Source organism: Gracilinanus agilis, chromosome 2, assembly GCF_016433145.1.
Source record: "Gracilinanus agilis isolate LMUSP501 chromosome 2, AgileGrace, whole genome shotgun sequence".
Taxonomy (NCBI): domain Eukaryota; kingdom Metazoa; phylum Chordata; class Mammalia; order Didelphimorphia; family Didelphidae; genus Gracilinanus; species Gracilinanus agilis.
The window spans coordinates 502,213,398-502,231,620 of record NC_058131.1 but is presented as its reverse complement, the minus strand read 5'-3'; the positions used below and the strand labels follow the sequence as shown (position 1 = coordinate 502,231,620).

General features: G+C 38.1%; 1 protein-coding gene across 1 annotated transcript in view; it reads right to left on the bottom strand.

Moving 5' to 3' along the window:
* TDP1 (tyrosyl-DNA phosphodiesterase 1) overlaps positions 1-18,223 on the bottom strand; it is a 164,491-nt gene that overhangs the window by 134,290 nt on the left and 11,978 nt on the right. Inside the window, exons 5-6 of the mRNA XM_044664999.1 lie at positions 13,939-14,035; positions 4,756-4,790 (exon numbers count right to left, since the gene is read on the bottom strand). Of these exons, the coding sequence (XP_044520934.1) occupies positions 4,756-4,790; positions 13,939-14,035 (132 nt within the window). The remainder of the gene's footprint in view (positions 1-4,755; positions 4,791-13,938; positions 14,036-18,223) is intronic.

The following is an 18,223-nucleotide window of genomic DNA, read 5'->3' as shown; positions in this document are numbered from 1 at the left end:
GTGTTGGACTGATGACCACAAAGATCCTTCCAGATCTAAATTCAAGTGTTCTGCAAAATCTTTAAAAAACATATAAATGTAAGCTACAACTGTTATTAATATTAATAAATAACCTGTTTGAGGTCACATAGGTTATAAATTGCCAGGCCAGAATGGTTTCTTTTCCCTGTCTACTCTTCTAGAACATTTAACTTACCTTGTTACCTGGGTGGTATACTGACAAGAATAGGAGATGAAGAAACCAGAGGCTTGGACTCTAGATCTAGCTGATTTTTGAGCACACCAGTTCCACTCTCTGGCCTCGCTCCTCCTGGGAAAGCTCCTGAATTAGCTCTATGGTTTCTTTTTAGCACAAAAATGCTAGGATCCATCAGGTGGTATATTTCTCAAAAGCCAGTGGAACCCCTCCGATGCACATTGGATCTGCTGTCATGGAGCTAAGCCAATGATGATGGCAATACAACACCTGTGCTGCTGTGCTGCCAGTAGGTCCAACTCTCTGTGAGTGCTTAGAGTGAGTCCCTGCATCATGGGGATGGTGGATGCTCCAGACCCTGCACTGCCAGGCTACCCTTAGGAGAACCATGCTGAGTTAAGGCAGCTCCTCTCAGGCACAGAGACTGCAACTGGTCCACTTAGGAAGGTTGACATATGGCCAATGCTATATACACATCTGCTTTTATCATTTTCATTACAAATACATCTAGATTTTTACTCTACAAACTTCTTCTTTCAATGTCTACACTTAGGGTAGAGGCTTAGGGCAGCCAACTCTGGAAGTTATAAAAAGTTCTAAAAGCTTTCACTAAAATAAATCAGAGAGGTGGCAGCTAAGTGGCTTGGAAGATAAAGAGGCCGGCCTAGAGACTGATGGTCATGGGTACAAATTTGACTTCAGATACTTCCTAGCTGTGTGGCCCTGGGAAAAGCCACTTAATCCCAATGACCTATCCCTAACTGATCTTCTGCCTTGGAACTGATATTAAAAGATTCAAGATAGTAGATCAGGGTTTAAAAAAATAAAATTGAGTAAGTCAGGTAGGTGGTGCAATGGATAGGGCACAGTGCCTAGAGTCAGGAAGATCCATCTTCTTGAGTTCAAATCTGGCCTCAGACAATTACCTCAGTTTCCTAATCTGCAGAATGAACTGGAAAAGGAAATGGCAAACCACTTTGCCAAGAAAACTCCTAATGGAGGGGGTCACAAAGATTCAGACAAATTTGGATAAAAGAAGTCGGAAGAAAATCCAATTCTACTAAGAAATCTAAGTCACAGTGGGAGGAAAAAGGATATAGGTTAGAAGAATCATTTTAACAAAGGTTTGACATCAGACAGTGCTGAAGCTCTCTCCACATAGTAACTTAGAAAAGTACTGGCCTGGAATTGAAAAATTAAGTGAATGTCCTGAAGGACAGATAAAGAAACACAACCTCCTACCTTCTCTGATGTGAGGGAGGAGGCTATGGTGTATGTTGTCTGCTATGGCTACTGTACTGAATTTTTTTCTTAAATGTTCTTTTTTTTTTTGTCACAAAGGAGGGGTTAGTCTCAAACAATGGGTACGTGGAAATGAAATTAACTGTGATATATAAAGTCCAAAACCACAGATATCTGTTTCTTTATCAAAACAAAACAAAACAAAACAAAACAAAAAACAAAACAAAAAAAACAAGCAGGGGCAGCTCATGTGAGCCAGAACCAGAAAAGGGAGGTCAAGTGTTCAAATCCGAAGCCAGACACTTCCTAGCTATGTGATCACTGCCTAGTCCTTACCATTCTTCTGCCTTCGAACCAATACACAGTGCTGATTTCAAGTTGGAAGGTAAGGATTTAAAAAAAAAAAAAAAGATACAGCTAAGTTTCTAGCTATGAATGGATCAATAATTAACACTAATTTGAGACTTTTGCATTTTGGAAAACATTGCTTTCTGTTCCATTTAGAAAAAAAATTGATGAAAAACTCAAAATTTTGTTGAAATGGATTTTTAGCTTGAGTCAAATGGGAAAATGTAATTAAAACCTATGTTCATAATGGTGAGAAAGTAAAACTAAAGGAAAAATACAAAAATCTAGTACCCCTGGGTTCTGGTGATCACTTTCAATAAGAGCTAATGCAGCACTGACACACTTCTTTCCAACATGTAAGAAATTAAATGTAGGCTGAATAGGCAGGTAATTCTTGTATGTGGCTTTGCCTTCTATAGAGCCATTCTAAAACAAGTCGCAATTCTAAAATCACATTTTATAAAAATAGCTGATATTTATAGCATTCCAAGGTTTACAAAGTACTTTACATACTCTATACCATCCCAGGGAAATAGCTGCTATTATAAACTACATTTTATAGATGAAGAACTTAAAAGTTAAGGACTTTGCCATAATCAAATAATAATAATAATAACAATAATCTCTTGGGCAGGAATAAAAACCCAGGACTCCCAGACTCCAATTTCAGCGCTCCATCCATTAGGTCATGTTGCTTCTCACAGATCAGAAGAGACCCTGGAAGTCATCAGGAGCTCGCATATACAGCACACCTCCAAGTGGCTTCACCTAAAAATTTACAAGGATGAGGAGCTCAATCCCTCAATTCCATTTTACTCCACTTTCTCAACCTGAGGAAACTAATTTTAGAGAAGTTCTACCTTTTAGGAAGTTCTTATACCAAACCAAAATCTGTCCCCCTATACATTCTAGTGCCAAGCAACACAGATCTAGTCTGAGGATGATATTCTCTCAAAGACTTACATAGTTTAGCATCTACCCCCAACTCCCATACCCTATATTAAGCTCTTCTCTCCTTTAATTTTTTTTTAAATAAAAACCTCACCTTCCATCTTAGAATTAATACTGTGTGTTGGTTCCAAGGCAGAAAGTGATAAAGGGCTAGGCAATGGGGGTTAAGTGACTTGCCCAGGGTCACACAATTAGGAAGTGTCTGAGGCCAGATTTGAACCTAGGACCTCCCGTCTCTTGTCCTGGCTCTCAATCCACTGAGTCACCTAGCTGCCCCTGCCTTCTTTAATTTCAAGTGAAATAAATAGCCTAATGTGAACACTCCCATTCAAAGGACACAAAAGAAAAAGCAAACTTTACAAACGGAAGGTACTATAATTAACACAAATTTGATAAATCAATATGCTTCTTTGTTGTTGAATCATTTCAGTTGTGTATAACTCTTCATGATGTCATTTGGGGTTTTCTTGGCAGAAATACTAGAGTGGTTTGCCATGGTTTTCTCCAGCTCACTTTATAGAAGAGGAAACTGAAGCAAACAGGATTAAGTGCTTTCCCCAGGATCACACAGCTACTAAGTATCTGAAGCCAAATCTGAACTCTGGAAGATGAGCCTTTCTGATTTCAGGTCCACAACTGTGACCACTGCACCACCTAAGCTGCCTTTCTTTAGATGACGTATCCAGGAATTCTTCAACCAAACTTCTTGTGTAATGATCAGGAGGTCAATACCACCTTGCACATGGTCCTATTATTTATTACCTCTGAAAACCCATTTTCATTACTGTCACACAACAAGAACAAGCCTAAGGCATTTGCCTCAATCATGCTTAATAATGGGAAATCTTGATACTCTAAGACGGATTTAATTTTTAGAAATAGATGAAAAAGTCAATTGGAACCAAGTCTTATAAAAAAGGGTAACCAAAATAAGTAATGCTATTTTCAATCAAAAACAATAAGTGGCTTGAAAGTAATAAGAATATGTTCCTTCCACAGCTTATAAATTGAACTGGAGGCAATGTCTGAATAAAATTCCAGACAGTTAAGGAAATGGCAGCCAAACTGAAATAAGTGCAGCGAATCCCAAAGGGACTACTTTGAGAGAGGACAAATTTATATTGGGGTAGGTCAGTAAATTCTTTGTTGTTTTTGTTGAACTCTTCATTACTGAAATTTGGGGTTTTCATGGTAAATACAATGGAGTTTGCATTTTTCCTTATACAGCTCATTTTATAGACGAGGAAATTGAGGCAAAAAGGGTTAAGTGGACTTGCCCAGGGTCACACAGCTAGTAAGTGTTTGAGGCCAGATTTGAACTCAAGAAGATGAGTTTTCTTGATTACAGGCTTGTCACTCTACCCACTGGACCAACCAGCTACTGTAAATTCATGGGCCAATACAACCTAACTTAAGTTGTTATGTTTGATAAAAACAGCATTTTTAGGGGGCAGCTGGGTAGCTCAGTGGATTGAGAGCCAGGCCTAGAGACACAAGGTCCTCAGTTCAAATCTGGCTTCAGACACTTCCCAGCTGTGTGACCCTGGGCAAGTCATTTAACGCCCGTTGCCTAGCCCTTACCTCTCTTTTGCCTTGGAACCAATACATAGTATTGACTCCAAGACAGAAGGTAAGGGTTAAAAAAAAAAACAGCACTTTTTGTAAACAAGTTTGGTAGATATCATCCTGAGATCTGGATTCCAATCCAAACTTTGCTAAATACTATCCAAGTGACTTTGAAAAAAGTTAATTAACTTCTCTGGACCTTAGTTTACCCTTCTGTAAATTGGTGACCCTGGTCTAGAGGGTCACTAATGTTCCTTCCATTTGTAACCATAATTCTATAGAATCACATTTAACTGGAAAGGACCACTTTTAAAGTCAGCTTCCTTAAGAAAAATAAGGACATGAACACATTCCTGACCTTCCATACTACTTTTCAATTTTGTTAAGCAAGATATTGTCCAGCAAGATATCTGTGATCATCATTTTCCACCCATTCCCAAAAAATTACTTACGTATGATGAGTTCCAAAAGCAATGTCCAACTTGGCCTAGGAGGAGAAAAAAATTGACTTTATTCTTTATGAAATACATTTCCACTCAAAACATCCCACAATCCAAATGAAGTTGAGTTTGAAATTTAGGTCTCTCTTTTATCATTGTATCTTCTGCCCTCTAGTGGAGAAAAGCTTGGGCACCAAAATTGCCTTTTTATGGCAGTATCCACAACTGCTTTTCATTTTAACATTAAATTTAAAGGGTAAATTCCCTTTTCACAGGGGGATGAGTCTACATCTACTGCAGTTTAAATTACCATATTTAGAAATTAGCCTGAGTCATTAGTTTTAAGAAACACTAATATGGGAAAAAGGCAAGGAATTTATTTAAAGACTTAAAATTAGCTATACAGTAGACATTAAAAAAAATTAAGTCATGCAAGTTTTTAGAGCCAATTTAAAGGAAATAGTCAAAGATTCATAACATTAACTAGTTGGAACAGACCTCAGAAGTTATCTAGTCTAACATGTACCTGAATAGAAAATGGGACTAAAATTTTAAAAAACTCAGCAGTGGATTTTATCTACTACTTCCAAGGAAAACACTCCAACTGTAAGAAAGTCTTTCATTAAAAAAACTCTACCAGTGTCCATCAATTACTCCCAGGTTGCCCTCTGGGGCTATTTTTATTTAATAAGACAGTCTTTGAAAAAGTTGAAAAGAGCTATGATACATCCATCCTCGTACTTTTTCCTCCTAGTCTGGGTCCCGGTCCTCTTAGGGGCTCTAGATCAATGGTCTTCAAATTTATGTCACTGTATATCCTACCAGGAAAAAAATTTAAAGTGCACACTAAACTACTAATGTGTTTATTTGTGCATTTATAAACAAAACATAATTAATTAGATACTGATTCTAAATATTATAAGGTATAATATTTAGAAACTATATATATGCCCTTTGGTACTAATTATACATATATGTATGCATATAAGCTACATAAAACATTTATACACTTAGGTATAGAAGTCCTTAGGTACTACTTCTATATATTATAAGCTATAAATAATATTTCAAACTATATTGAGTCCTTAAGTACTAATCCTAAACATTATAAACTATAAGTAATATTTATAAACTATATGGAAGTCGTTAGTTACTAATTCTGTATATAATAAGCAATAGAGAAGTCCTTAGGTACTGACTACATATATACATATTTATATACATACATACATTATATATTATAAACTACATAAAAGTCCTTAGGTAAAATATATACTATAAAACTGTGTAATATTTATAAACATGAATTTATTATATTGTATATAAGGTTATATATTAATGCTATATATATAATATAATAAATACATAATTACAAATTTAAAAGTCCTTAGATATTCATTTTTATATACATATTAAACTATATAAACAATATTTGTAAATCATATACAAGTCCCTAAGTACTAATTATATTATAAAATGTAAGCAAAATGAAATATTGAAAGGTTAAAATTAAGATGAAATATTATTTGATTCTAAAGTCGAAAGGGAGCACTAGAGTTTCCTGAGTAGGGGTGCACAAATCTAGATTGTATAATACTTTGGCAAATGTGCAGGAGAATGTACCTGAAGGGAGAGAGATTTGAAATAGGAAAGCTACTGAAACAGATCAGGTGAGAGGTGATGAGGGAGTTTACCAAAATTTAGGGGCTAGGCAGCATAGCAGATAAGACAGCCAGGCCTGGAGTCAGGAGGACCTGGGTTCAAATTTGGCCCTGAAGACACTTCCTAGTTGTGACTCAGGCTAAGTCCCCAATTGTCTCACTTGTGCCACTCTTCTGTCTTTGAAGTGATACTAACACAGAAGGAAAAAGTTTTTCAAAATGGTAAGTCTTTGCAAACCAACTGATCAGAAAACAGACATAAGTTAATTGGACTATTTACAAAATTCACTATTAAGTGCATATTTCGTGTATAAGATAACATACTGGGTAACAGGTGGGGGAAAAAAACTCCAAACCAAAAAGACAACAAAAAAAAAGATGCCACCGAAAAATAAATAAATAAAAAGACAGCTCTTTACTTCAAGGAGCTTATAATCTAATAGAATACAACATACTTAATTAAGCAAGACACACAAGATAACTCAAATATGTAAGATACATCAGAGACTGTCATATGGCCGGCCAGGAAAAATACAAAGTGTTAGGATAAAATGAGCACAAGATCACTTTCAGCTGAATCAGCTCAGGGAAGTCTTCAAAAAGGAAGAGATAAGTGATCTGAGTCTTGAAAGAAGAGAATTCTAATAGGTGAAGATGTGGAGGGAGTATGTTCGAGGAAGTCAAGCCTGAATGAATGTATAAAGGTGAGAGAATAAGACTGAAACAAAGCTAATAGTCGAGTCTGGCTGAAACAAAAGGTGAGTAAAAAGGAATACAGGATGAAATAAAGTAGAAAAAGGAGGTATGGACCCAGGCAGTAACAGATGCTGGTCTAAAGACTTAATTTTATTCTGCTTGCAACAGTTTCAGAGAAAAGCTATTGTAACATTAGGAAGACTAATTTGACAAGATGAAAAGAATGAATTGGACAACAGTGAGACTGAAGACAGGAGGACCAGTAGAGGAGCTATCACCATTCTCCAGGCCATAAAGTTTCAGGCTATAAAAAGACCTGAAAAGAGATGGTGCCAGTGTAAATGGAGAGAATTCTACAAAAGGCAGAACCAGACTTGACAACTAAACTGATACTGGAAAGATGAGAATGAGAAGTCAAATACCTAAAAAGACTAATTCATGAAAAGAAATAAGGAAATTAGAAGGACGGTCAGATTTTGGAGGAAAGGGGGGTCTGGGATTGGGAGCATATTGAGACACTAATAGAAAATTTCAAAAAAACTTCCAGCCATCCCAGCCAGGAAAGGGGTCCTGGAACTCAGATGAAATAGGGAAGCTCTATAGCAGTGGTTCCCAAACTTTTTTGGGCTACCAGAAAAAATATTACTTAGTGCCCCCTGTCATATATTATCACTGCTCCCAAATGCACCTGTGGCTATCACACCACCCCCCTCCCTGGATCACTGCAGTACCCACCAGGGGGCGGTGGTGCCCACTTTGGGAATCACTGCTCTATAGATTCCAGTGTGTCCTACAGAGAATCAATGTCACAGAGATAACAACTGAACTAAAATGAATGAAATAGTCACAAGAAAGAAGAGAAAGCCCAAGACAGAGCCATGGGAGATACCTACACTTAGAAGACAAGAGGAGGGAGATTAAAAGGCAATAAAGGATTTTGTCATCATAGCCTCATTACCATCAAACCCTAAGAACTATATTAATTTTTATCTTTAAATTAAAAAAACTAAAATTGATAGCCACTTTTGACTACTTAATTAACATATGAGTTCTAGCCTCAGGCCTTCTTCCAAGGAGCTGTGTATACTTGGACAATTTACTTTTCTTTTGTGGGACTGCTTCAGTTCCCTCATCTGTTAAGGAAAGAGTCCTCGAACTAGATGATCTGCAAATTCCTTTTCAATTCTGCAGTGGTCTGGTTCTAGAATACTTAACATTTCACAAATGAAAGCTTCACAATAAATTTATTTATAGATATAGATAAAATAGATATGTATAGTATTTACTATGTACCAGGCACTGTGGTAAGCCTAGGGATAGAGAGAGGCAAAAGACAGTTCCTGCCCTAAAGGAGTTAACTACTTCATGCACATGTGCACATATGTGTGTATGCCTATACACATATATGTACACATCCTATCCATCTACCCTTTCCATCCATTCATCTATGTATCTATACTGAGAAATCTTGAAAAAAAAAAGATATACAATTGCAAGGGGAAAGTCAAAGATTCTCCTTCCAAATCAAAAAATTTTTTTAAAGTAAAAAAATATTCATTATCTTCCTGAACTGAAATGATGTGGTCAAAGTATTTCTCCATTCAAGGCAATCACCCTACAATATCTTCTTACTCAACCACAAACTGCTTCAATCAGTATTAATTGATAGTTTCTCTTTCTTGTTATCTACTTACAAGACTGTAAGCTTTTTGCAAGTAGGCGCCATTTTTTACATTCACTGCATTGCTTATTGGATAAATGAACAGTCATTAGAGTCTCTTCCTGATCCTGGTTGCAATACTTAATAGTGTTAAATTCCTTTATGCTTACACACATTGAATCATTGTCTTTACCACTCTCCTATTTGCAAAGATCCTGGGTCTCTTTACATTATTTTCCACTTTCCAGCTTAACGGAAGCAATTCTATTCCACTCTCTCTCTGTCTTTGATGACCATGGCAAGACGTGTTTTGGGAAGGTTATAATAAAAATATAATAGGTAGGTCCCGAAGATAAGAGGTTGGTTGATACAGGATGCACACAGCAGAAGGCAATTCTATTACTGTGTGGCAGGTGAGAAACTATTATATTAGGTGGAAGAAGAGAGATGAGGCTCTTTGAAGCTAGGCCTAACCACACAAAGTGAAGTGGGATGGTCATACCTGACATGACACTTTGCAGTATGTTTTCAATAGCTCACTGTGATTTTTCCTCCCTTAGCTCTTTGAAAATACAGGATCTGCTGCCTGGAAGATCAGTGATAGAAAGTAAGTTGAGAACTTTGATATCTGTAGTGAATGAAAGTATTTAGAAGCTAGAAGGATAATGACAGAAAAGAAAGAATTGGGCTCTGCAGGGCCAAATCCTGCTGCCAATTTCATTCAGCTAATAGAGGGGGAAGAGGATGATGACAAAGAGGTCACTCAAGAGATACTGGTGCACATTCGTCAGTATGAACAGGCCTGAGAGGAAGGTTACACCAGCCAGCTCTAACAGCCATTATCACCAGAACTACTGACAGTACATAAACCATAAAGGAGAGGAAATCATCCATTTAAATACTTAACTGTGTCTATTTCTCTTCCAAATACACAAACTGTTTATGCTAGTCAGACTGTGTCCAAACTGGTCATATGACTCCACCACCTGCATATTACTAAGAGCTAAAATTTATAAAGCGCTTACATAGAGCCTCTATATAGCTCACTGGTGACACTTTCCCAACTGTTTTAAAACAACAGCCCGGTAGAGAGGAGGGGGAATCAGAGTCATGCAGTTACAGGATCATAGATTTTGAGCTAGAAAAGACTTTAGTAGCCAGTATAATGGTGAAAACCAGGGAAGTTGAATTAAATATTAAATGTGGGCTCAGTGGGGTGGATAGGAGACAGGAAGGGACAATGGGTAAGACTTTACAAGCTAGGGAACCAGGTTTAACTATAAGGGAATGACCATTGACTGAAATGGCAGTTAAGCCTGACCAACTCTGCCCCACCCAGCCTGGAATAAATTCAGATTATTACATACACATAATGAGGACTTTAAATTACTAAAAACACACAGGGAATCAGTTTAATATGAAGGGAATGGAAAGGGTGAAGCTATGACTTACAACCCAGGACTGGAGTCAAAAGGGGTAAGATCCCTAGCCAACCTGGCTTCTGTTGACAGCTTGGCTAAGGGCCTGAGAAAGAGGACTTGTACGTGAGGTCTCACAACTATTCCAGAGACGTTTTCAGGATGCCAGGAACCAACTCCTGCACAGCTGATGATCCAAAGTAACCAGGTAGGGAGTGAAGTCTGCAAGCTGTCCACCAGATCGATCACAGGCCACCTCCCTACTCAGTGTTGACTTGCAGGATTGAGGTCTTCTACCTTTTCAGCCTTCACCACTCTCCAAGATCCCAGGGAATCAGGGACTGCTGATTGCAATTCTCCTCTGAAACCCTCACAGCACAGCAATCAGTTACTCAGCTCTCTCTTCCTACCCCCTGCATTGTATTCAGAATGTTCATGACCTCCAGCAAAGGCTTTTCCTAACATGCTTACAAACAAATCTGCTTTTAAACTATACCCATTACAACAGTGAGTACAACCCCCTCATTTAGAAATGAAGTAGCAGGTCATATTAGGCCACAGGGCTGGTAAGTGTCTGAAGTGGGATCTGAATCTAGGTTTTCCTGATTCTAATTGTTGTTTAACAACAAATAAGGCAAATTTTTAAAAAAATTAGGCGAATGGTCTTCCCCCCAAACAATTGCCTCATCCAGTGGGTGTAAATAACAACAGCAACAATGATAATGATAATAAAACAAAAACAAAAGTAACTAACATTTACCTTAATATGTAACTGGCACTGTGCTAAGTGCTTAACAATCATTATCTCATTTGATCCTCACAACAATGCTGGGAGGTAGGTGCTATTAATTACCCCCATTTTATAGATGAGGATACTGAGGCAAACAGAGTAAATAACTTGCCCAGAGTCCCATATCTAGTATATATCTAAGTCTAGATTTGAATTCAAGTCTTCTTGACACTAAGGTGCTCTAACTACTGTACTGCACAATAAGCTGCCCAGAGATATAATTGAATATTTTGATAGCAATGTCATTGCATTTCTTCTTAAATGACTTAATCTGCAGAATATGTAAGAAATCATTCATTATGAATAGAAGAATAAATTAATAATGAAGTGCTAACTAGGTACATAGTACTGTTCTAAGAGAAATGGAACAACAAAAAAGGGTAGATCTTACTCTCAAGGAGGTCGGATTCTAAAAGGGGAGATGACACATATGGAAAATTTTAGCAGAAAGTCAGATGGAAAGATTCCATGGTTCTTAGGATGCAGTGGCAAAGTAGATGGCAATGCATCTTTCTTAAGGTCATTTCCTCTAATAAAATTTTATGTTTCTGAAGTTGAATCATGACAATGCCAAATCCTTGAGAGGCAAGAAAGTTCTCTTTTGGGCCTTCAGTAACTGTGGCTGCAATATCTGCAGAAGCAGTTTCCAGACCCCATCTTCACAGGGGTACCACAATGATGGTGGCTGAGGCTAAGACTGAATGAGACTAGTGGTCTGTGTGGGAATGAGGCCACTCCAGGGGCTACTGAGCATAGCTGCTCATCAATGGCAGGTAAATCAGTAGTTGATGATGGTGATAGAAGGCAGGCTGGATTCAGCTGGGACCATATTTTAGAAGGAACACCAAAAAATGGAAGTGTGATAATTAGATTAAGTCTACACTGCCCATCTTTAGATTTAATCACCAAAGGTGAGAGCACCTCCAAATTCTGGGAGGTCCCAACCCACACGTGCAAGAGTGTGTGAGGAATCAGAATCGACTGACCACCCCCTAGGCGGTGGTCTAATAGAAGCGTCTATTGTGATTGGACATGAAAATTAGGAGGGAGGCACAGGAAGTGATGCATAAGTGACCCCTTTAAAAGGAGAAGGTCCTCAGTCAGTTGGGAGCTTCTGGTGAAGAATGTGGCTGATGAAGGAGCTCTTCTGGTCTGTGAAGGAGTGTTGAGACCTTGATGAGACTACTTTAAATATCTTCTTTTGATTCTATGTGGTAAGTTTGAAGACTGAATCTTCCTGAACTTCTCTTAAGAAACTTCTTTTAATAGACTCTGTGAATGAATTTTTGCTTCATTTACCTCTGGGCCTCTGGCCCTCTGAATGTTGGCTATGGGTTAATTAGATCTATCTGGATTAATTAGAGCAGTGATTCCCAAAGTGGGCACCACCACCCCCTGGTAGGTGCTGAAGCAATGTGGGGGGGAGAAGCAGTGATGGCCACAGGTGCATTTGGGGGCAGTGAATAACTGTAAGGGGGCGGTGATAGTATGTGACAGGGGGCACTAAGTAATATTTTTTCTGGAAAGGGGGTGGTAGGCCAAAAGTTTGGGAACCACTGAATTGGAGGATCGTAGTAAATTATCCATTGAGTTAGATTCTTATTTCCTTATTTCCTCTCTCTCTTCTTAACTGTAAATAAACTTCCATAAAAGTCAATTCTAACTTAAGATTATTCTTAATTGAGGATTGATAATAGTTCAATCCTCTGGCGACCATTTTTTAATATATTGAACCCAAAAAACCCCTTTTTCTCCTTACAGAAGAGAAGTCAGAGGAACGTGGCCAAGTTGGCCAAGATTTCTGGAAACCTTATCATGAAGGAAGCCAGAAAGTTAAGCCTCTTAACTTCTATGACTCGTTTCCTCATACACAAAACCAGGGTGCTGGGAATAGAAGCAAGGTCCCTTCAAGGCCTCAATCTGTGACCTTATAATACCATGAGGTAGAAATATTTAGACAGAACAAGAGTCATGCTAACTGCATGCAAGAACTCTTTCTCAATGGGCAGCTAGGTGGCACAATAGAAAGAGCACCAAGCCTACAAGCAAGAAGTCCCAGGTTCAAATATGGCCTGAGACACTTCCTAGCTGTGTGACCCCGAGCAAGTGACTTAACCCCAAGAGCCCTTCCTGCTATTCTGCCTTGGAACCAATACTTAGTATCAATTCTAAGTTGAAAAGAGTGTGAAAACATTAAGAAGTGTTACTGCCTTCCCCACAAGACTAACCCTAATTCACTTTGCCCCTATCTTAGTCATTTACTATCTTACTACATACCCATTTGAAATGAGGTCCCTGAAAGACTGACTTTTTATTTTGACCATCTTAGTGCAATGCCTAGAAGAGAGCAGGCACTCAATGAGACCAGTGCATGAAGTTACCAAAAGGCAGAATTTAAAGACAGCATAGGAAAAAGTTTGCCAACAATCATAAATGACCAAGAGAAGAATGGGACATCACTGAAAAAGAGTGAGCTCCCTGTCATAGTATTCAAGATGAAGGCGAGAGGAAGAGATCTATCAGGCATGGGTCTGAGCAAGAGTTCTTAACCTAGGAGTCCATGAAATTGTTTTTAGTATCTATATTTCAACATAATTAGTTTCCTTGGCAATCTTTTGTATTTTACTTGATGTATAAAAAACACACATTATTTTGGGGGGTAGCTAGGAATTTCGAGGGATTGAGAGCCAGGCCTAAAGTCACTTAGCCCTCATTGCCTAGATCCTAACATTCTTCTGTCTTAAAGCTGATGTATAATACTGATTCTAAGACAAGGTAAGGGTTTAAAAAGAACATTATTTGAGAAGGGGTCCACCAGCCTACCAGAGGAGTCAACATCACAGAAAAGAAAGTGAAGAACTCTTTTAGTAGAAGATATCCCTATAGAGGTTAAGAAAGCTGGACACAGTCATCTCTAAGTCATTTCCCAATTCACAGCATTCAGGCTTAAAATCAAAAGAAGCAGATTACCTGGCAAAGGGAGATGTTTCCATAAGGCTTTGCCTGCTCTTGTAATCGAGCTTTGGCTTCTCTTTTGTCCCCATGCACGAGCAAGATGGGCTTCTTCCTGGAATGAGATCAGAAACATCCAACATTACCCCCTGAAATTGGATTGGTTTTATGGAGTCAAGGAATATATCATAGCTTATTGTTGTTGCTATTCAGTCACATTTGACTCTTCTTAATGCCTTTTGGTGTTTTCTTCTGGCAAAAATACTGGAGTGGTTTGTTATTTCCTTTTCTAGCTCATTTAACAGATGAGGGAAACTGAGGCAAATAAGAGCCTTGCCCAAGGTCACATAGCTGATAGGGGTCTGTGGCCAGATTTAATCTCAAGAAGATTGAGTCTTCCTGACTGTAGGCCCAGTGCTCTGTCCACTGCACTATCTAGCTTAAGACAGCTTGGAGGACTGCATTTCTGTTCTGTGACTGTTCCTCTGTGAGACAGCAGTGTCTAAGCACAGTGCATTAAAAAAGGCCTTCTTTAGGAGTTTAAAAGCTGAGTTTATTGGTAGGGATGCTCCCTCCCCTAAAAGAGATTGCAACCCCTTAATGCTTCCAAGGGCTCTTAACCATAGGTCTTGTGAAACCATGGACCAATTTAAAAATTGTTTCATGACTGTATTTCAATAAAATTTGTTTTCTTGATAATTCTATGTGTCTTATCTTACACATTATGCTCAGATGGGGGTCTCTAGGCTTCCCCAGATTGCCAATGGGTTCCATGCAACACCAAAAAAAATTAAGAATATTCAATAGTCTTCATTAATTCCTGTGTCTAGAAAAATTCAGCACCTGAAAACAACCTTTTGATGACATACACCTATTAGCTACATAGATCCTCACATGGCACACAATCCATCATCCATTAGAACTGGGTAAGACCTGAAAGTTTTTACACCTACCTGGCATAGCCTTCAAAGAATTGTGATGATGAAATATATCTCCCATCTCTTACCAGAAATACGGCCAAGAGGTACAGAAACAGACATATGCATTCTCAGATAAATATTGGCAATGTATTGAGTTACTTTGCTTAACACGAAAATGTGTTTATGAGGGATAGGAGTTATTGAGAGATTAAATACATGCAAAAATAATATGAAAAAAACTTTTCTTTAAGTATAGAAATCCAAAAATAATTCAGGAGACATATAATTATGTTACTAATTTATTAAATTTAACATTTAAAAAAAACATACTTATGTTTACAGTTTAGTATTCAATCCTCTTGCTCATCCTTTTTTGTATATTATGTTTATTATTGCTAACTTTTTTTTCTTCTAAACCATCACATTCTCTTAGTGTCAATTCTAGAAGAGTGGTGAGGACCAGGCAATAGGGGTTAAGTGACTTACCCAGGGTCACACAACTAGTAAGTGTCACAGGCATATTTGTTCCAGGTCCTCCTGACTCCATATTGCTAAATTTTAACAAAGGCAAACTAAAGAAAAAATTAACAGGATCACCACCAAATGAAGGTGAAGCAGCCAAGTTGACATAAATGTTTGGGAGAACAGCTAAACAGACTGTGGTAGATAGAGATAATGGTGATATGCAGACAATACCATTCTGACAGCAAAAAGTGCAGAAATAAGAAGTCTACTGATGAAGAGGAAAGAAGAGTGTAAAAGCTGGCTTGAAGCTTAACATTAAAAAAATGCTAAGATCTTAGCAACCAATTCTTTCACTTCTTGGCAAACAGAGGAAAAAGAAATGGAAGTAGAGTCAGATTTTATATTACTAGCTTCAAATATCATTGTAGAAGGCAACTGTAGCCATGAAATTTGAAGACACTTTCTCCTTGGAAGAAAAGCTATGGCAAATTTGGATAGCATAATAAAAAGCAGAGACATCACCTCACTGACTAAGGTCCATATAGTCAAATCTGTAGTTTTTCCAGTAGTATGTACGACTGTGAGAGTTGAGCTATAAGGAAAGCTGATGTTCTCTGTATCCATTCTTATTTTTTTTTTTATCCTGGGACTCCATTCTAGGAGCATAGGGCCACAACCAGTAGGCAATGGGTCGCTCAGGGTCACCCAGCTGGGAAGTGTCTGAGCCCGGATTTGAACCTAGGACCTTTCGTCTCTAGGCCTGGCTCTCAATCCACTGAGCTAGCCCAGCTGCCCCTACTTTAGGTTGCAGTTTCTTTAGCAGATGTAGTTTTTACAGGGTGGGGTTGCTAGCTATTCTTATTAGGCTTCTAAATCTTTGGGACCATTATACGCAGTAGTGATATCACTGGATCAGAGAATGGGGACAATTTAGTGACTTTGAAGAGGCACATTTTTCTCCAAATATATGGTGAAACAATAGCTTGTTAGGAGCTGTGAACTAAAGTCTATGATGATTTTCTTTCTTGACCCTGGGACAGGAGGGTGATTTTTTTCCTCCCATTTTATGATCATTCTTTCAATGAAGTCCTTCCTTTTAAACATTATGGCTTTTATCAGGAGGAAATTCAATATCCTACAATCCATAAAAATATGCTGGCTATGATAGGACTAATAGTTTAATGCTTCCATTTAACAAAATTAGCTAGTTTTTCCTTAAAAGGTATTGAATGTAGCACCTAGAGGGGGAAGGGAAGAACGGGAGAGAGGAAGATAAGTTTGATCATAAAACTTGTGTGGAAATATATTACATGTAATTGGTAAAAAAAAAAAATTAAAGACAAAAAAAGGATTGAGATCTTCCTTCACCTCTTTATTGCCTGGGTACAAAGCAGCCCCAAAGGAGCCTGGGAATCTCAGATGTTTGACTGGTGGATTACACCTGGAATTCTGTTCAGCTGAATCAACTGGAGGGATTCTCAATGTCTATCTTTGTTGAACACCTCATTATGGCTAACTAAATCTTTTTGGTAACTGTTTAAAAAAAAAAACAAAACTATAAGGGGGCACAGCTAGATGGTTGAGAGCCAGGCCTAGAGACTGGTGATCCTGGGTTCAAATCTGGCCTCAGATATTTCCTGTGCAACCCTGGACAAGTCACTTAATCCCCATTGCCTATACCTTGTCACTCTTCTGCCTTGGAATCAATACACAGTACTGATTCTAAGACAGATGGTAAGTTTTCAAAGAAAAAAATTATAAAGAACAGAACTGCTGTGGTGCTGGAGAAGCTATTTGAGAGTCCCTTGGATAGCAAGGGGATCAAATCAGTTAATACTTAAAGATATTAATTCAGACTATTCACTGGAAGGTCAAATATAGAAACTTGAGTTTAAATTCTTTGAACACACACTGAGAAGACAGGACTTGCTGGGAAAGATCCTGAAGTTAAAAAACACTGAAGACAAAAGGGAAAGCAGAGGAGTAGATGGATATAGTGTCATGGAAGCAATGAGCAGTTCTTGCACAGACTCTGGGAGAGAGCAGAGGAGAGAAGGGCCTGCATTGGTATGGTCCACAGAGTCCCAGAGTCAGACATGACTAAATTGTTAAGAGAGGGCTTTTTTTTTAAATTAATTTCTCTTTTTTTATATTTAAGAGGAAAAGGAGCAATAATATTTTTCAGTAAGAGACCCCCTGCTGTGCCGCTTGTCAGTCAGTGACACTTAGAAGGGTTTGGCTGAGGGCAGTTTACTCAGTTGCAGTGAGTTGCAAAGGGCTTTTTGTCTCTGGGTCTCCTGGGGAGAGGTGGTGCTGCATTCTCTCTGGTTGGAGACAGAGAACGGAATTAAGGCCTTAATAGCCTAAATGATTATGAATAACTTGGGTAGATAAGGTAGATAGGTAGTGGTTATATTTATAGATAGGGAGAGTAGGCAAGGGCTTTGACTGCCCTCTGAGAGAGATAGATTTAGGGGTTTTTAGAGAAATTTAGTTAGGATTGGGATCTGGGGTAGTTACAAGCTACTGTAAGATTACTTTCACTCTCCTCTTTCCTATTTCCTAATAATAAACTAAGTATTTTGTGTTTAATAAACTGCACACTGGCTTTTGTTCAAACTCCTACCCCACCCAAAATTTAACTCTTCATAAAATGAATGAATGACAACAAAAGTAATGATATACCACTGGGCTGAAAGGATGGAGATGAATATAAAAAATGCAGAGAAGCATGGGAAGACTTACAAAAACTATTGCTGAGTAAAGTAATTAGAGCCAAGAAATAAATACAATATGCCCAATGCTTAAAACTTTAAGATGGAAATAGAAAGAATCACACAACGGTTAAAAGTGAATTCTCCAAAATCACAAAAAAAACCTAACATGATCTTAATGAAGATCCAGGAGAAAATATTTCC